The sequence below is a fragment of the Plecotus auritus genome (genome assembly GCF_963455305.1).
Source record: "Plecotus auritus genome assembly, chromosome: 3".
NCBI classification, from domain to species: domain Eukaryota; kingdom Metazoa; phylum Chordata; class Mammalia; order Chiroptera; family Vespertilionidae; genus Plecotus; species Plecotus auritus.
Genome location: NC_137772.1, coordinates 106634975 through 106656202, shown reverse-complemented (window position 1 = coordinate 106656202; position 21228 = coordinate 106634975). Strand labels below are relative to the sequence as shown.

At 40.4% G+C, this 21228-nt stretch overlaps 1 protein-coding gene across 9 annotated transcripts in view; it reads right to left on the bottom strand.

Annotated features, from left to right (window-relative positions):
* NBEA (neurobeachin) overlaps window positions 1-21228 on the bottom strand; it is a 954039-nt gene that overhangs the window by 20811 nt on the left and 912000 nt on the right. For 8 of the 9 annotated variants that reach the window (XM_080658500.1, XM_080658502.1, XM_080658504.1 and 5 more), the window contains 4 exons: window positions 11788-11980; window positions 8704-8775; window positions 4566-4721; window positions 2316-2486 (listed from right to left, as the gene is read on the bottom strand). In XM_080658500.1, the coding sequence (XP_080514626.1) occupies window positions 2316-2486; window positions 4566-4721; window positions 8704-8775; window positions 11788-11980 (592 nt within the window). The remainder of the gene's footprint in view (window positions 1-2315; window positions 2487-4565; window positions 4722-8703; window positions 8776-11787; window positions 11981-21228) is intronic. The other variant, XM_080658501.1, reaches the window with a different exon arrangement.

Here is a 21228-nt window from a genome sequence, read left to right as displayed (position 1 = left end):
CATTTATATAGCTCCTGTTGTAAGGAACTTTAAACACTCTAAATATTACTACATCTAACTTTTCTTGCTAACTGATGGATCAGAGCATAATCAATTGTTAACCATCTTTTGGTTTAAAATAACATTAGAGAATAAAGTAAAATAAAGTAGCTAACAAATAATTACTATAATTTAACATTTTTCTTCAAAATTCTTTACATCATAGCAGTACATTATATAAAATATCTTATCTCTACCAGATGGTAGCTTTCAAGAATTAAATACTTTTTTTTGAAATATAATTTTAATCATTTCTGAGCTTCATTTTGTAGATGTTAATTGACTGGATTTAAAGCAGTGTTCTATTTAAAAATTTTTTAATAATAAATCTAATTTTTGTCAACATAAATAGATGATACTACACTGACTTGCTGCTTAATTTAACTTTTCTAATGAATGTTACACTACTATTGATATACAGAAACATTGGAAATATGTGAAAATACATTTAGATAAAATAATGTGATAATATTCCATACTTGAGAATAATAAAGCTATCACTGGCAGATCAAATGTCACACACATACACATTAATTTGTTAGTATTTGGAGTATGATGTTTCTTATAAGGTAGAATTGGTAGCTAATTATTTGGCCAGTTTGAAATCAGGCAATGTTGAATTTTTTTCCTTAAACCAGTATTACATCTTAGTTCACAACTTAAAACAGAGGCTGAAATGTATAACACACACACTATCTTTTATCTACACTAAGAGACATTACTTCACAATACACTTTGTTTCTTCATCTACTGCTCTTCAACGGTAGCTATAGGCAAGAATAAAACCTCACAAAATATTTGGTCATCTATTCTATCTATCGTCTATCCATCTATCCATCTATCTATCTATCTATCTATCTATCTATCTATCATCTATCATCTATGTATCATCTATCATCATTTTATTATCTATCTTTTTTTTTTCTGTACTATGATAGCGCCTTTGCTCCTATCAATTGAGAGCCATTTCCTATTTTTGCAGTATTCCTGTCAAAACACATAAGAGTTGGGGGTAAGTGGGACTTGAAGAGTAAATGTACAATTCAATTTCCATCCCCAGCTATCTCACAGGTTGGAATGGATCAGAGAAGGCAGCCTCCAGCCACGCAGTTGCAGTATGCCATCTTGCACATTTCTCATCTATTCTTACAATATTTCAGTGGTAGATGCCAGCACTCTTAAGAAATTCTTATCTGTTAGTCATCAATATTCCCTTAAGTCATGTTTTGGTTTATTTTGGAGTACTGTTTAAGCTTGGACCAATGTATGAATTATAATTAGAATAAGTCTGGTTTAGGTACTTGCCATTACCAATGCTTTATAGAAACCATTCTCTATTTTACTGTAAACATGTGAACTTGAACTACTGAAAGCTTGGTAATTAAAAACAGTAATTATATCTAGGCAACCTCTTATCTGGTTCTCAGTCATTTAACACTATTCATTGAAAACCTATTATGTGTGTAACTATGCCAGGAACCAGAGACTTCAAATGGAAGGGGAGAGACTCATGACACACTTCAGTGCTTCCTCAAAACAAACAGTTCCAAGGAACAATAACTGATTTTCCATGAACAAAGGTTCCATGGAAAAACATGTTTGAGAAACTGTGGGTTAAACAACTGTTAACAGATTTATTTGTGTAAGACTTTTACAGCTTCATAGCAAATAAATTTTTTTCTAAAATTATTTTACTCTGGATTCCCATTTTTTCCCCTACAGAAAATCTTAAAGAGCACTGTTGAATAAAAACACTTAGGAATCATCCCAAGCAAAGAAACCCCCTTATTAATTTTTGCCTTCTCAATGACTATTCTGAAGTGGGTACTCAATCATTGTTAAATGAATAAAAGGAGATAGTTACTATACTACATGGCAGAAAGTAGTAAATGTCCTCACTGAGGTACAAATAAAACTTTATGGAAATTCAGAGGAGGGAGAGAATATATTCACCTGGGAGAAACTATATGAGGTTTAATGAATCAGGTGACACTATAGGAAATTTCTGAAGGACAGGGGCATTTGGAGATAAAGGAAGGGCAGCTGAGCAGAAGGTCAATGTGAAGGGACCTGGGAGCATCTCCAGGATAAAAGTTATTATACTTGCTCTTTTGTACACATTGAATAAAGCGACATTCCAATAGAAATTTTTGCTACCTAAACTTTCATATTTTAAAATCCTTACAAACTCAGGAAAAACTATTAGGAAAATTAAAAAGGGAAATTATACTTAAATGAATTTATAGTCTGATAGGACAGTTTTAGACAATACTTACTGCTATTAGGGTTGTCTCCAATGATATGGTGTCGCCCACTCCAGTACCAGAGAAGCAGGGTCGCATCTCGAGACCCTGACACAATATAGCAGTCCCCACCTATGTAGGACTCAGACCTGGCCAAGCAGGTGACTACATCCCAATGGCCAAATACAATCTGAGTTAATTTCCCTGAAACACAGAAACAGCAGATATAATTCGTTTGCTATTTTTCTATAAATGGCAAGAGCTTTATTTCACTACTAAAGGCCGGGTGCACGAAATTCATGAACAGGGGGGAGGGGTATCCCTCAGCCCAGCCTGCACCCTGTCCAATCTGGGATCCCTCAAGGGATGTCCGACTGCCCGTTTAGGTCTCACAATCCAGGACTGCTGGCTCCCAAATGCTCGCCTGCCTCCCTGCCTGATTGCCCCTAACCGCTTCTAGCCTGGTCACCCCCTAACCACTCCCCTGCCAGCCTGATCACGCCTAACTGCTCCCCTGCCAGACCAATTGCACCTAACTGCCCTCCCCTGCTGATCTGGTCACCCCTAAATGCCCTCCTTTGCCAGTCTGGTCACACCTAACTGTCCTCCCCTGCAGGCCTGGTCACCCCCAACTGCCCTCCCCTGCTGGCCTGGTTGCCCCCAACTGCCCTCCCCTGCAGATTTGGTCCCCCCCAACTGCCCTCCCCTGCTGGTGTGGTCCCCCATAATTGCCCTCCCCTGCAGGCCTGGTCACCCCTAACTGCCCTCCCCTGCAGGCCTTGTCCCTCCCAACTGCACTCCCCTGCTGGCCATCCTGTGGTGGCCATCTTGTGTCCACATGGGGGCGGCCATCTTTGACCACATGGGGGCAGCCATCTTGTGTGTTGTAGAGATGGTCAACTTGCATATTACCTCTTTATTATATAGGATTATATATGACTAGAGGCCCAGTGCATGAAATTCATGAACGGTGGGGGGGGGGGTGTTTCCCTCAGCCCAGCCTGTACCCTCTCCAATCTGGGGTCCCGGTGGTATCGGGCCTCAACGGGCAGTCTGACATCCCTCTCACAATCCAGGACTGCTGGCTCCCAACCGCTCTCCTGCCTGCCTGCCTGATTGCCTCTAACCGCTTCTGCCTGCCAGCCTGATCATCCCTAACCACTCCCTGCCATCTGGATCGACACCTAACTGCTCCCCTGCCAGCCTGATTGCCCCTAACTGTCCTCCCCTGCTGGCCTTGTCACCCCTAACTTCCCTCCCTTGTGAGCCTGGTCGCCCCTAACTGCCCTCCCCTGCTGGCCTGCCCCCCCCCCCCCCAACTGCCCTCCCCTGCAGGCCTTGTCCCTCCCAACAGCCCCCCCTGCAAGCCTTGTATCCCCCAACTACTCTCCCCTGCAGGCCTGGTTGCCCCCAACTGCCCTCCCCTGCATGCCTGGTCACCCCTAAGTGCCCTCCCCTGCTGGCCTGGTCACCCCCAACTGCCCTCCGCTGCAGGCCTGGTCCCCCCAACTTCCATCCCCTGCAGGCCTTGTCCATCCCAACTACCCCCCTACAGGCCTGGTACTCCCCAACTAACCTCCCTTGCAGGCCTGGTCCCCCCCAACTGCCAGCCTGGTTGCCCCTAACTGCTATTCCCTGCTGGTCTAGTCACCCCAACTGCCCTCCCCTGCAGGCCTGGTCCCTCCCAACTGTCCTCCCCTGCTGGCTTGATCACCCACAACTGCCCTCCCCTGCCAGCCATCTTGTGGCAGCCATCTTGTGTCCACATGGGGGCGTCCATCTTTGACCACATGGGGGCAGCCATCTTGTGTGTTGGAGTGATGGTCAATTTGCATATTACCTCTTTGTTACATAGGATATTTTTGAAAAGTGACCCTATAGACCTGCAAATTTGTAAGGTAATTAAATCATAGCGACAGATTTGCTTTCTTGAATTGCTTCTGAAAAATAATACAAGGCTATCACTTGGGATTTTTAAGAAAAGGACTTACAAGATAACACAATGATGATTTTTGTTTGGGCCAGTCTAAAGGGAGATTTAAGGTATTTTACTGGATTTGATTTGGAAGGAGACAATAGTCCCCTTTGTCCTGTGAAATCAGGGTTCATGCTAAAGTTCAGAATGGAGGGCATGATGAATAGTTATTAACTTATAATGTAAACATTTAATTTGGATCTTGGCACTCAAGATAAAAATGCCTACATTATTATGATTTCATTTTATGATTTACATATAACAATAGGCATTTTGAAGAGAATAAGGTATTTCAAATCAAAGGGTACCTGTTTCTGTAGAATAAACTCTGAAACTCTTATCCCAGAATCCACAGATGAGAATATAGCGATTATCCGCTGTGACCACAAAACAATGTGCATTGATTTGTATACTCTGGTCAACAAGGTCTGTGATCTGCCGTTTGTTCACACCAGAGTTATTGGCTAAATGTAAATAGAAAAAAAAAAAAGAAATATTTCATACAAGTTTCATCAAGCACTTACAGAAGTAATACTTTTATGCTTCATTTGTGTAGAAAAGGTTTTTTTAAGGGTATATAGGTTAATATTTTATATTTACCCATGAGGAATATAAACTTTTTTAGTAGCAGTGATTATTTATAAACCATACTACTTATTTAAAAATTGTCATAAATGTAAATTCTTCCTCCACCAATAAATAAATACAATATGAGGAATTCAAGATAATGACTTTAAAAAAATAACAATATCTAAATGCATTTAATTTCATATATGTTTACTATATACAAGTTCATTAGTGTCCACATGTTCAATATTAATGAGGAATAATACTGTCTGAGATACACTATATAAGGAAAAAATATCTTAATATTTACAACAATCTGTCATTTTCTGATAGCATTTACAATTCATGGAAAAAGAGAATAGAGATTTGAACAAGGGATGTTGTTATATGGGCAGTCCCACAGGGACCTTTAGGTCAGCAGCTTTAAAGACTTGGATTGTCAACAAACAGAAGGCCTTTCCAGAATGGGCTGGCAGGGGACCAGAGAAATAAAAAAGATAGGAGAGGAACTGAAGAGGAAAGAGACAGGCAAAGAGTCAGTGGACAGAACTGGGATCTGAATAAAGTCAAAAACACAGAAACACAATCTGATTTCCCTAGTGCCTGTCTGTATGCCAGCCTATGCCTTACTCTACACCGCCCTTTCAGGCTAAATCCATGGGCTGAATTCTAAAACAGAAAATTTGATGTAGAAAACCCCCATCACTCTCTAACACTAATTAAATCTATGTGCTACTATTTGTGGGAATCTACTAACACTATAATAACATTTACTAAAGAAGATAAACAATAAAAAAATGTGCAAGAAAGGTAGCAAAGAAAATTAAAGATCCTAAGTCACTTAAACACTATGCAAGTTCTCTCTCTATATAAAAGGCTAATATGCTAAGTGTCCAGCTGTCCGGGTAATGACCTCACGTAGCAATGCCCAGCTTCCTCTCCCTAGCAATTAGCCTCCTTGCAGTTTCTTCAGCCCAGGAACACTACTTGCTTTATAGCCAGGTGGAAACATTTCACACTGTAACCAAATGTCTGTGAAGCATTTTCCCGTGCCTCATCTCATTTGATCCTCACAGAAGTCCTGAAATAGGTAGATAGGAGACTTGGTGGAATCCTATATTCTTTCCATTAGCCAGAAAATGGATATTTAAAAAGTTTAGAAACTTGACCTGACTGGAAAGAAGTAAGAAATGGTGGACCTTGAAAATGACTTTAGGTTTTCTCACTGCGCAGAATTCAGTCAAAGACTGCTGCAGTTAAATATTTTACCCTTTGTTTTCCCTGTGTGCTGTATAATAATAATCTGCTTCATGTTGACATTTACTACTGTGTTGCTGACAATTACCTGAAAGAGAATTTGGGGTGCTTCACTGGGCTGGAAAAAGTTTAGCTAAATCAGAAAGCAGGTCTAATTAAGCAAGTTTATTCTATATCTATAAAAGGCTAAGTTAACTCGTACATGCATGATACATATAAAGCTCTCACTGGTGCCAATCACACACCTGTGTTTCAATCTGTCATTGTTGATCGTGAATTTAGTTGACACATCTATTATAGAGAAAGGGTGAATAGCGATAGTAAAATTTATTCTAATTAATTTCCTTTCAATGTGCATGAATTTGTGCACCAGGCCAGTAGTAATTATATCCTAATATATAAAAACCTTGGGTTGTAACAACCAGTAACAACCAAGGCTCAACCAACCAGAAGTCAGTCCTGCAGTCAGCGCTGGGTTGCCACTGCATCTGCTGCAGGTGAGGTGCCCCGGCACTGACTGCCGAGGGGGCTGTGAATCAGGGCCAGAGAGAGACCTGAAGAGAGAAGCAGGCACTGATCCATAGCCTCTGTGGCAGCTTTTGATCAGCACTTGCCTCTCTCTTTCTCACCCAGTCTGGCCAGCAGCTGTGCCTCCATTTCTCTCCAGTCCTCCACCAGGGCTGCTGATCAGCCCTGCCTTTCTGATCAGGCCCCATTGATAGGCCCAGAGATGCTGACTGGCATAGAAACCGACCAATCAGAACCAAATCTGGATCAACTGTGAGGAGCCAATGGTTGCCTAGGAGGCGAAGCTTTTGATGTTTACTGGCATAGAAACCGACCAATCAGAACCAAATCTGGGTCAACTGTAAGGAGCCAATGGCTGCCTAGGAGGCGGAGCTTTTGATGCTGACTGGCATAGAAACTGAACAATCAGAACCAAATCTGGGTGAAGTGTGAGAAGGCAATGGCTGCCTAGGAGGCAGAGCTTTTGATCCTGATTGGCATAGAAACCAACCAATCAGAACTAAATTGGCCAGCAGAGGAGGGCAGTTGGGGGCTCGATCAGGCCTGCAGGGGAGGGCAGTTGGGGGCAAGATCAGGATGGCAGGGGAGGGCAGGTAGGGGCGAGATCAGGCAGGCAGAGGAAGTTGGGGGCAAAATCAGGCCATCAGGGGAGGGCAGTTAGGGGTGATCAGGCAGGCAGGCAGAGGCATTTAGAGGCAATCAGGAAGGCAGGCAGAGGGGTTAGGGCAGCCATGGGCAAACTACGGCCTGCGGGCCGGATCCAGCCTGTTCGGCTGTTCTATCCGGCCCGCAGAGCTGAAAGAGCGGAGGGTTCTCTTGCTCTCCCCTCCACTCCTTTACTTTGAATTTATATTAGTTCACACAAACACTCCATCCATGCTTTTGTTCCGGCCCTCCGGTCCAGTTTAAGAACCCATTGTGGCCCTCGAGTCAAAAAGTTTGCCCACCCCTGGGTTAGGGGCAATCAGGCAGGCAGGCAGAGGCAGTTAGGGGTGATCAGGCAGGCAGGCAGATGAGCAGTGAGGAGCCAGTGGTCCCTAATTGCTAGAGGGATGTCCGACTGCCGGTTTAGGCCCGAGCCTGGGCCTAAACCAGCAGTAGGACATCCCCCAAGGAGTCCCCGATTGGAGAGGTTTCAGGCTGGGCTAAGGGAATCCCCCCCTCCATGCACAAATTTCATGCACCGGGCCACTAGTATAACTATATAATTGGTCCTTTATTTATTCTAATACAGCTATTAATTTTTCCATGGTTACACTCTACCTGTATGTGACATTGTCAATCTTTCTTGGTATAGCTAGACTCTAAAAATATTCCTGGTACTCAACCTTATATCCTCCCAAAGACATATAAATGCTATTTTATATAGGGGTATACCTGACTGAAATGGCTCCCTATCTTATTTCTGGGTTCAAAGATAAAGGGTGAATTAATATAAGAAAAAAGTACTATAACTTGTATGTGGCTTAATATTTCATAAAATTTTTATTTTTTTCCTAATTTAGTTTTCTACGTGATCACCTGAAATAGGCAAAACCACCATTAGTATTATAAACCATCTTGCAGATATGAAACTGAGGCCTAGAAAGATTGAGAGGCTTGTTCTGGATCATATGGATAATAAAGATGTGTGTGATAATTTAAAATATATGTAATAAGTTCTGCAAAGGGTTATAGCTCTTGAGCTTGTGATTTATGTGAAATATTTAATTTAAAAATATTTTAGCCCTACTAAATAAAGATTTCTAAAAAAAGATGTTTTTCAGTATTAGTTTTCTTTAATAATCTCTTTGAGCCCTTATATATTTTAAATAATATCAAGCTGTAAAAGACTAGTTTAGGATGAAAGAAAGAACAGTTTGGAAATATGTGCCTTGTTTAGAACCAACTTAAAATGACTTCCTAAAACATAAAGGAAAGCCACAAATAATTGTTTAATACCAAAAAGTTCTTAGATGGCATATTATGATTTCACAGCTCTTTACTGGTAATTTGACATTATTTGCACATTAATGTTGTGGCATAAAAATATTATTCAACTATCATTTGTGGACAGTCAGCATCCATGAAAATATATTTTTGTTGTTAGCATACCAATGAGTGGATCCATTTCAATGGGAAGATGATGGGCTTGATCCAAGGAGTACCCTGGAGCTCCTCTGAGGCCTACAGATTAAATAAAAAGATAAAACTACCATTAAATTATCAGAAAAGAGGCATTTCCTAATAAGCAGTATTTTATGATGATTATACAAAATATACATAAAAATATACATTTGCTTAAAGGTTATTTGGTAAATTCTTATGAGAATGATTAAGTCCCACCACATGTCTTAGAAGATAGTCTTTTAAAAAATCATTACAATAGAGACTGCTAGTTTCCACTTAGGATGTAGAATGTAGAAAGCTAGAAAGAGTGTTAATATCATAACAAAAAACTGGATAAAATAGATGATCATAACATTTCTTGAACCCAAAATATAGCTAAGGTTGCTGGGCAACCAATGAGGCTGAAATCTAAGAAAAGGCCATGCCTGCAAGCAGCGACGTGTGTGAGCACAGGTTCACCTAGGCACAGGCAGAGGGAAAGATGGAGCTCCAACCCAAGTGGGCCTTCTTTCAACATAGGACAAGTCAACTAAAGGCATAAACCTGAGCCACACCTCAAATCTTAAACTCAGTAAAAGCTTCCTTCAGAGGATTAATGTTTTAGGGCTTCATTGAGGTCATCAGTCATAATTTATTACATGTGATTATCTAAATATATAAAAACCTAATATGCTAAGTGTCCATCCGACTGGTCGCTATGACACACACTGACCACCAGGGGGCAGATGCTCAATGCAGGAGCTGCAGTGACGCGCACTGGCCATTTACAGAGAAACAGCTCCGCAGACCTGGGGCCCACAAAGCAACACTCGGTTTCCCCCAAGTGGGACACAGGCCCTGCCACCACCCTGGAGCGATACCCCACCAAATCACAGCCAACGCTGCCGAGACCCCATGGCACAAAATGAGGCCCATAGCCCAGCCCAGAAATGGTGGCTGTGGCCACCAGGTAATGATGTCATGTAGCAACACCCAGCTTCCCCTAACAACTAGACTCCTTGCAGTTTCTTCAGCCCAGGAACACTACTTGCTTTATAGCCAGTTGGAAACTTTTCACACTGTAACCAAATGTCTGTAAAGCATTTTCCTATGCCTCATCTCATTTGATCCTCAAGAAGTCCTGGAATAGGTAGATAGAAGAGTCGGTAGAATCCTATTTTCTTTTCATTACCTGGAAAACGGAGATTTAGAAAGTTTGGAAACTTGACCCGACTAAAAAGAAGTAAGAAATGGTGGACCTTGAAAATGACTTTAGGTTTTCTCACTGCGCAGAATTCAGTCAAAGACTGCTGCAGTTAAATATTTTACCCTTTGTTCTTCCTGTGTGCTCTACAATAATAATCTGCTTCATATTGATATTTACTGCTGTGTTGCTGACAATTACCTGAAAGAGAAGTTGGGGTGCTTCACTGGGCTGGAAAAAGTTTAGCTAAATCAGAAAGCAGGTCTAATTAAGCAAGTCTATTCTATATCTGTAAAAAGGCTAAGTTGACTTGTGCATGCGCGATACATATAAACCTCTTGCTGGCGCCAGTTGCACGTGTGTGTTTCAATCTGTCATTGCCAATCGTGAATTTGGTTGACACTTCTATTATAGAAAAAGGGCGGCCGAAACCGGTTTGGCTCAGTGGATAGAGCGTCAGCCTGCGGACTGAAATGTCCCAGGTTCAATTCCGGTCAGGGGCATGTACCTTGGTTGCGGGCACATCCCCAGTGGGGGGTGTGCAGGAGGCAGCTGATCGATGTTTCTCTCTCATCGATGTTTCTAACTCTCTATCCCTCTCCCTTCCTCTCTGTAAAAAATCAATAAAATATATTTAAAAAAAAAAAAAGAAAGAAAAAGGGCGAATAGTGATATTAAAATATTTCTTCTAATTAATTTCCTTTCAATGTGCACAAATCTGTGCACCAGGCCACTAGTATAACATATAATGCTTTTGAACAAGTCTAAAGAAAAATTTAGTCCTTCATAATTTTCTCCCACTGCAAAACATTTCTAGAGGCTAAGACTCCTGTGAATAGTCATATACAGGATGGGGCAAAAGTAGATTTACAGTTGTGAGTATGTGAGACACAGAGGTTATTCTTGTATTATTATTATTTATTATTTTATTATTTCCATAATAAACAACTATAAACCTACTTTTGCCCAACCTTGTATATTTGAAGATGTTTGCTATACATTTCTGATTGAATGGAAGTAGTTCCACCTTATGTTGATAACATCACCAAAAACTGTAAAATAGGTACACTTAGAAGCTTTTAGGAGACTAAGCTATGGTAAATGACTATTTTTCAGAGCAATACAGAAATCAATAGAATAGAAAGATTTCAGTTAATTCACCATGGCTCATCTGTTCAGTCCTGGTGACAATGGGAATCCTGGGGCTTCCAGGGAGATCTTAAGTGGTGAACTGGGCCAACTAAATAATTTGGTCACATCCACTTCTGTTCTGATTGAATAAGTATCAATATGTCTAGCTTTTATGACAGAATTATATCACTTCAAGATGAACTGGCTGGAACTTTCAGGAATGAGTTTGGAGAAAACACATGTGAGATTACTGAATAACTTAGATTTGTCTTTTGTCAAAGACTCTTAGCTTTACAAGGAAAAAGATGGTGTTTATCTTCTTCATTGCTGTATGCTCAGGACTATCTGACACACAGTGGCCATTCAAATATTTGCTAAAGAAATTAATGAAGTAAAAGAAAGAGGATTTGAAACCATTATCCAGAAAATGCAGATTCAAATACACCTTTGTTTAATATGGGAAAACTGTTTTTTCTGGGGGTAGAATAGGGTGGAAGGACCTGACTGATTTGAAGAACTGCTTCTATTTATCAAAGATGTATTGAACACTTGATCATTAGCTAAGCATTCTGTGAGCATTAAAATATAGTAGCAGATAAGACAGACAAGGGTCATACAGTTAAGTCTGGCAATTATTTACTCTGCTGCTTTTTGGTGATAATTTGGCAGAGTAGCTTGCCTGCAGAAACACATATCTTACCTTAATTGCAGTTTTTAAGAACCATTTAGCAGGTGACTTTCTTAGGGACACCTACCTACTGTGTTGTGCCATCGATTCACTGCAAACAGTCTGCTGCAGGTCACGGTCACCACAGCAGGGATAGTCAGGTGGGGCAGTGTGTTAGCTGCCACATGGGTTACTGGAGAATTTGATGGAAACTTCAGCACCATGATCACATCCTGTTGCATCTGATCTTTAAACATGAGTGGACTCTGTGGAAGGAAACACTGTTGAATAGAAAGGGAAGAGAGCGAAAGAAAACAAAAGGGATAACACAGTTAGTGAAAGTTCTGGGGAACATGAAGTTAGCATGAGCACACAGAGAACAAAACAATGCTAACTTTGGTACTGTGAAGACAGCACAGAGAAAAGAGAGCAGGGACTCTGGTAGTCATTGATGGAGGACACCCAATTCTTAACAACCAGTCTGCATGGAAGTACCACCAGACTGCAATGTAAGAAGTTAGCTTATAGTTATGTGCACATGATGTAGCATAAGTATTCAATGCAATTAAAACATCAGGGTTGTGGGAAAATTAGTTAAGTCAGTTACTGACACTGTTTACATGAAATATAAAGTACACAGATTGATATTTTCATTTTTTACCAGGTTGACCTGGGGTCATGGCTACTGTCTATATAGTAAGAACATAATAGCCTCCCTTGACAAAGCTATACACACATTTCTACTGTGGCACTACTGACTGCTTATGGCCCATGCCTCCTTTCCCCAGTCTGTACTGTGAGCTTACTGAGGGCTAAGTCCCTTTTAATTTTTAAATCTTTGTTTCTCAAACATCAAGCATATGACTGAGAGACAGTAGGTACTACAAGTACTACTATTAAGTACTATAAAACACTATAAATACTATTATATAAAAACACAAAATAGGGATCCTGAGAATAAACATTATTTAGCTCTCATCCATGTTTTGTAATTGTTTGCTATATATATGAATTCTCTGATACATGAATTTAAAAAGCTTAAATGTTCTTTATAAACAGTTCCAAGTCAATTTAGTCTCTAACAATTTCCCCTAGGAAAGTAATGAATTCTAACAAGGCATTAATCCAAGATAAATATTATTATTATTATTATTATTATTATTATTATTATTATTATCATTATTATTACTAGAGGCCCAATGCACAAAGATTCATGCAAGAATGGGCCTTCTTTCCCCTGGCTGCTGGCACTGCCTTCGCTCCAGCCAGAGCCGCCTTTTTGCTCCAGCCTGGAGCCGCCTTTTCACCTTCCCATGCTGCCCAGAGGCCCAGAGCGGCTGGGGCAGTGTTGAATGCCTGTCCCGCCTCAGCCCTGGCTGCTCAGTGCCTGCATATGCAAATTAACCTTCCATCTTTGTTGGGTTATTTTGCATACTCACTCCTGATTGGCTGGTGGGCATTGTGAAAGAACGGTCAATTTGCATCTTACTCTTTTATTAGTGTAGATTATTAAACAGAGAAAACTAACTCAGGAATAAACTCTTCTTCCAAAGCATTTCATAAAGTAAGGTATTAAGATATATTATCTTGGACAGTTTATTAAAAATGCTTGATCTCAAGGCTGGAGAATTTATATCTACACTCTGACTGGGTGTTTGTATGGGAAAGCACACTTGGTACAGACCTTTCTGCTCTGTCACACACAAGGACCTATTCAATCAGAAGAGTTCATTAGCAACTAATCAAGGGGCTGAAACTGGTTGAGCCATTATTGAGAAAAAAATGCTTTCAAACAAACATTTTATATATGTATTTCACTAGGAGTTTCTCTATTGACTCCTTGAAGGTATATAGAGGATGTACTTATTTGCCTCTGTATTGCTAATGCTTACCAACATGTCTGACACAGAGAAAGGGCTCATACAAATTTGTTAAGTAACTGACAGAATAAATGAAAGGCGTAAAAATATTTCTATCACAACATAACAACTTATAACTTTGTGTATGCCTACATTATGAACCATATTCCAGAGCTCTTTTTCCCAAATTAGGGTATTTGCTCCCTTGATAACTGTCTAGAAAAACTGATAAGCTGTAATTCACCACATTTTGTGCAAATACATTTTTATCTTCAAGCATTTTTTTTACTAGAGAAAAAAGAGTAAAACTCAATTTTTTAAAAATCTAAATAAGTTTATCAGAAAATATTTTATTTTTTTCAAATTATATAAAGAAGGAAATGTTCACTATTTGCCAATAAACTGAAAAAAGACTGCTTTGCTATGAAAATAAAAATAATAGAGGAAGGAAGATGGCGACTGGCAGGAAGGTAGGGAGGAAGAGAGTGTGAGAGAGTGAGGGAACGATAGAGGAGTGTGTGGACATGTGTGGTGTGTGTGTGTGTATGGGACAGTTAGATTCTGCACGTCTTCCAAGGGGCTGCCAAACCAGGCAGTCTTAGATGGCAGAGCCCCGCTCCCAACACCGACACTCCAGGGCAGCCAGCGCGGGCACAGAGACCATGCCATCTTGAGAAACAGAGCTGCTTGAGACTAGGATCCTGGCCTCAGCACCACCCAGTCTGGTCTCAGATGCAAACCAGAACCCTGCAGCCACTGGGGACAGAAACCTGCGACCACAGCTGCAGACCCACAGACACCAAGAATCCAGACATCCCCACCACAGATTTCTGTGAGTCACAGAGCCTATCCCCCACCCCGCAGGCTCAGGGGCAGAGCCATAGTAACCGATAGACCCGCCCCTCGCATTGGCCACAGCTCCACTACAGGAATTTGAGCCTGGGAGTGCGTGGACACTGGGAATCTGTTCCCCACAATGCAATCGGGTGACCAAACCCGAAGCCCATGCAGGGTGGCAGTGCCACCTGACTTTGATTCTGGGCAAGCGCACATGAAAGTCTGTTTTCCACAGCACAGGAACAGATTTCCTGCTGACCTCCTGTGCAACCCAGTCCCCCAAGCTGACTGGGACCCCGATTCTCCGGGCAGGAGGCAGCACTGAGCACCAGTGACTTGACTCTGTTTCTTATCACATGCGCCTGGGATCCATGACTCCCAGTGCATTCACACTAAGAGCCAGTGACTCCAATTCTTGGTGCATGCACACACAGGGACTCTGATTCTCAGCGTGAGGCTGCACGAAGCAACAGAGACTCTGATACCCCATTCTTAGTGCAGGCACAGTGGAACTCTAACTCCTGGCACACACTAGGGGGCTCTGATTTTTGCATTGCCAGCAGGGTCTCTGTTTAGCGCGGTGCAGGTGGGGTCCCTGATTTTAGGTGCGCACAGGAGGCCACACTGAGTGCTGGTAAAACTGACTCTGAGCGAGCCTAGTTCCCACCAACCCATGGCAGCCACACATCTTAGTGTCAGAGCTCTTCAGTGACACTTGGGTGCTGCGAAGCTCCCATGGCACATGGCCCAGGCCCACGCAACTCAATGTTTGAACCTTCTGGTGATAGTCAGAATGGGGAGATTACACAATCCCCAGAGGAAAGAAAATGAGGCGTCACCAAGAAAGGAAATTAGTGAAAATGAAGCGTGCAACATGACAGAAAAAAAATTCAGAGTAATGGTTGTACAATTCATACACCAGATGGATGAGAAAATCAACAATCTATGCAAGAATCAGGAAGAAATGAAAAGTGATATAGCTACAATCAAAAACACCATGGAAGGTTTCAACAGTAGACTAGAAGAAGTGGAGGACCGAATTAGTGAGTTAGAAGATAAAGGACAGAAACAAAATCAATCTGAACAGCAACTGGAGAAAAAATTAAAACGCAGGAGGAGAGCCTAATGGAGCTTTGGGACAACATGAAACGAAGTAACATACATATAATAGGGCTGCCAGAAGGACAAGAAGAGCCGCAAGGATTAGAAAATCTATTTGAAGAAATAATGATGGAAAACTTCCCTGATATGGGGAAGAAAAAAGTTACACAAGTACAGGGAATCCAAGCAAGATGAATCCCAAAAGACCCACACCAAGACACATCATAATTACAATGGCAAATGTTAACGACAAAGAGAGAATCTTAAAAGACTGCAAGAGAGAGACAGAGAGTTACCTACAAAGGATCCCCCATCAGATTATCAAATGATTTCTCAACAGAAACACATCAAGCTACAAGGGAATGGAAGGAGGAATACAAAATGTTGCAAAGCAAAGGACTGAATCCAAGAATACTCTATCCAGCAAGACTATCAATCAAAATTGAAGGGCAAATCAGGAGCTTGGCAGATAAAAAAAAGGCTAAGGGAGTTTATCACTACCAAGCCAGCAATGCAAGAAATGCTAAAGGGAATGCTGTAAAAAGAAGAAATAAAAAGGTAAGAAGGAACACAGGCACAAAAATAGAAATGACTATAAACAAGTACCTTTCAATAATAACTTTAAATGTAAATGGACTAAATGCTCCAATCAAAAGACTTCGAGTGGCAGAATGGATAAAAAAACATGACCCATATATGTGCTGTCTACAATAGACCCACCTCAGAACAAGGGACTCACACAGACTGAAAGTGAAGGGATGGAAAAAATATCTTTTATGCAAATGGAAATTTAAAAAAAGCTAGGGTAGCAATACTTATCTCTGACAAAATAGACCTCAAAGTGAAGGCCATAACAAGAGATAAGGAAGGCCACTTCATAATACTAAAGGGATCAATACAACAAGAGGATATAACCCTGATAAACATATATGCAGCCATTGCAGGAGCACCCAAATACATAAAACAAACCCTGGAAGATATCAAGGGACAAATCGACAACAATACAATCATAGTAGGGGATTTTAATACACCACTGACATCACTGGATAAATCCTCTAGACCAGGGGTGGGCAAACTTTTTGACTCGAGGGCCACAATGGGTTCTTAAACTGGACCGGAGGGCCGGAACAAAAGCATGGATGGAGTGTTTGTGTGAACTAATAAAAATTCAAAGTAAAGGAGCGGAGGGGAGAGCAAGAGAACCCTCCACTCTTTCGGATCTGCGGGCCGGATAGAACAGCCGAACGGGCCGGATCTGGCCTGTGGGCCGTAGTTTGCCCATGGCTGCTCTAGACAAAAAATCAGCAAAGAAACAGCAATCCTAAATGACTCACTAGACCAGATGGAATTAACTGATATCTTCAGAACATTTCATCCCAAAGCCAGAGAATATACATTCTTTTCAAGTGCACATGGGTCATTTTCAAAGATAGAACATATATTGGGTCACAGGCAAAGTCTCTTCAAATTCAAGAAGATTGAAATCATACCAAGCATCTTCTCAGACCACAATGGCATAATATTAGAAATAAACTACAATAAAAACAATCCAAAAAACACAAACACTTGGAAGCTGAATAGCATGCTATTAAATAATGATTGCATTACCAAATAGATCAAAGAAGCACTTAAAAACATCCTGGAAACTAATGACAATAAAAACACAACAATCCAAAACCTATGGGACACAATGAAAGCAGTCCTGACAGGGAAGTTTATAGCGCTACAGGCCTACCGCATAAAACAAGAAAAAATGGTAGTAAATCATCTAACTCTACAACTCAAAGAATTATAAAGAGAGCAACAAGAAAAGCCCAGAGTGAGCAGAAGGAAGGAGATAATAAAGATCAGAGTAGAATTAAATGACATAGAGACCAAAACACAATACAAAATATCAATGAAACCAAGAGCTGGTTCTTTGAAAGGATAAACAAGATTGATGAACCTCTAGCCAGGCTCACCAAGAAGCAAAGAGAAAGGACCCAAATAAACAAAATCATAAATGGAAGAGGCGAAATAACAAAAGATTCCACAGAAATACAAATGATTTTTTAAAAATACCATGAACAACTCTACTCCAACAAACTAGACAACCTGGAGGAAATGGACATATTCCTAGAAAAATACAACCTTCCAAAACTCAATCAGAAAGATTCTAAAAATCTCAATAGGCTGATAACTATGGAAGAAGCTGAAGCAGTCATAAAAAATCTCCCAGCAAACAAAAGCCCGGGGCCAGATGGCTCCACAGGGGAGTTTTACCCAACATTCAAGGAAGAACTAAAACCTATTCTTCTTCGACTATTCCAAAAAATTCAAGAGGAAGGAACACTTCCAAGCTCATTCTATGAAGACAGCATTACCCTAATACCAAAACCAGATAAAGACAACACAATGAAAGAGAATTACAGGCGAATATCCCTCATGAACATAGATGCCAAAATTCTCAACAAAATTCTAGCAAATCGAATCCAGCAATACATCAGAAAGATCATACACCATGACCAAGTAGGATTTATCCCAGGAATGCAAGGATGGTACAATATCCGCAAATCAATAAATGTGATACATCACATAATCAAATTGAGAGATAAAAATCACATAGTCATATCAATTGATGCAGAAAAAGCATTTGACAAAATCCAACACCCTTTCTTGATAAAAACTCCTAGCAAGGTAGGAATAGAAGGATCATACCTCAACATAATAAAAGCCATATATGACAAACCCACAGCACAGGGATGCCCACTTTCACCACTCCTGTTCAACATAGTACTGGAAGTACTAGCCATTGCAATCAGACAAGAAGAAGAAACAAAAGGCATCCAAATTGGAAAAGAAGAAGTAAAACTATCTTTATTTGCAGATGACACAATACTATATATAGAAAAGCCTAAAGACTCCATCAAAAATAATTATTAGACTTAAATGAATTCGGCAATGTAGCAGGATACAACATTAATGCCAAGAAATCTATGGCATATCTTTATACCAATAGTGAACTTACAGAAAGAGAGACTAAAAAAGCAATCCCATTTGCCATCACACCAAAAAAAAATTAAGATACCTAGGAATAAACTTAACTAAGGAGGTAAAAGACCTATACTGGAAAACTACACGACACTGAAAAAAGAGATAGAGGAAGACATAAACAGATGGAAGAACATACCGTGTTCATGGATTGGTAGAATCAACATCATCAAAATGTCCAGACTACCCAAAGCAATCTATAGATTCAATGCAATCCCCATTAAAATACCAACGGCATATTTCACAGACTTAAAACGAACGTTCCAAAAATTCATCTGGAATAAAAAAGGACCCCAAATAGCTGCAGCAATCCTGAGAAAGAAGAAAAAAGTAGGTGGAATCTCAATACCAGATTTCAAGCTGTATTACAAAGCCACTGTTCTCAAAACAGCCTGGTACTGGCACAAGAGCAGACATATAGTTCAGTGGAATAGAATAGAGAACTCAGAAATGAACCCAAGCCACTATGCCCAATTAATATTTGACAAAGGAGGCAAGAGCATACAATGAAGTCAAGACAGTCTCTCCAATAAATGGTGTTGGGAAAATTGGACAGATACATGCAAAAAAATGAAACTAGACCACCAACTTACACCATACATAAAAATAAACTCAAAATGGATACAGGACTTAAACATAAGAAGGGAAACCATAAAAATACTAGAGGAGCCGAAACCGGTTTGGCTCAGTGGATAGAGCATCGGCCTGCGGACTGAAAGGTCCCGGGTTCGATTCCGGTCAAGGGCATGTACCTTGGTTGCGGGCACATCTTCAGTAGGAGGCGTGCAGGAGGCAGCTGATCGATGTTTCTCTCTCATCGATGTTTCTAGCTCTCTATCCCTCTCCCTTCCTCTCTGTGAAATATCAATAAAATATATTTAAAAAAAAATACTAGAGGAATCCACAGGCAGCGAAATCTCAGACATATGCCGAAGCAATTTCTTCGCTGATAGTGTTCCTAGGGCAATGGAAACTAAAGAGAAAATAAACAAATGAGACTACATCAAAATAAGAAACTTTTGTACAGCAAAGGAAACCATCAACAAAACAACAAGAAATCCCACTGCATGGGAGAACATATTTGCAAATGTTATCACTGATAAGGGTTTAATCTCCAACTTTTACGGGGAACTCATACAACTTAACAAAAGGAAGATAAACAATCCAGTCAAAAAATGGGCAATGGACCTAAATAGATACTTCTGGAAAGAAGATGGATGGAAGGCCAAGAGACATATGAAAACATGCTCAAAGTCACTAATTATCCTAGAGATGCAAATCAAAACGACAATGCATGTGGTACCATCTCACACCTGTCAGAATGGCAATCATCAACAAATCAACAGACGACAAGTGATGGCGAGGATGTGGAGAAAAAGGAACCCTCGTGCATTGCTGGTGGGAATGCAGACTGGTGCAGCCACTGTGGAGAACAGTATGGAGTCTCCTCAAAAAACTAAAAATGGAACTCCCATTTGACCCTGTGATCCCACTTGTAGGAATATATCCCTAGAAGCTAGAAACACCAATCAGAAAGGATATATGCACCCTTATGTTCATAGCAGCACAATTTACAATAGCTAAGATTTAGAAACAGCCTAAGTGCCCATCAGCAGATGAGTGGATTAAAAACTGTGGTACTTCTACACAATGAAATACTATGCTGAGGTAAAAAAGAAGAAATTCTTACCATTTGCAATAGCATGGATGGAACTGGAAAGCATTATGCTAAGTTAAATAGGCCAGTCAGAGAAAGATAAATATCACATGATTTCACTCATTTATGAAATATATTGAACAACATAAACTGATGAACAAAAACAGATCCAGAGACAGAGAAGCATTGATCAGACTGTCATACCTCAGAGGGAAGGTAGGGGAGGGTGGGGGTAAGGGGGAGAGATCAACCAAAGGACTTGTATGCATGCATATAAGCCTAAGCAATGGACACAGACAACAGGGGGGTGAGGGCATTAGTTGGGGGGGGCGGTTGGGAGATTAATGGGAGGATGAGGACACATGTGTAATACCTTAATAAAGAAATTTAAAAATGAAAATAGTATTATTTTTTCCATTGCAAACGGAAAAGGAAAATTTAACTTAAATTAAATAGCTAATTATTATTGATGACACCAGCTAATGTTTATTGAGAACTTATTGCATGCTAGTTTCTGGTCTAAGTGGCATACATATTGAGTAATGAAACTCTCAGGGATGATGAAATGTAAAGAGAAGTTAAATATACCTTGCCTAAGTCACTTACTAGTTAGTGGCGGAGATGATGTTTCACCCACCTCTGGCTCTGCAGTCCTTGTTCTTAACCCCTCTGCTCAACTGCCACTCTGTGGTGACCATAAATTACTTTTATATATCTTTTCTTAAAATGAACTACTGCCCAAAAAGATTAAATTGGATAATATATTTTATTTATATGTTTTTCATACTAATTTATAAATTGAATCTAATTTTGGTGTGGGTGTACATAAGACTGTAAGTGTATGAATGAGTTTATGTTGAGGCAGATAGTCAGAGAAGATGGCTATTTTTGTGAACCCCAAATTGAGCTAGCTTCAGCAAGACTTAAAGGTAAGAACTGTACTCTCTTCTCTGTTTCTCCCTAGGGTATCAGTAAATATCTAGGTAAAGAGTTAACCAATATATTGAGAAGCCTTTAAAAACATTGCTAAAAATAACTCTCTTAT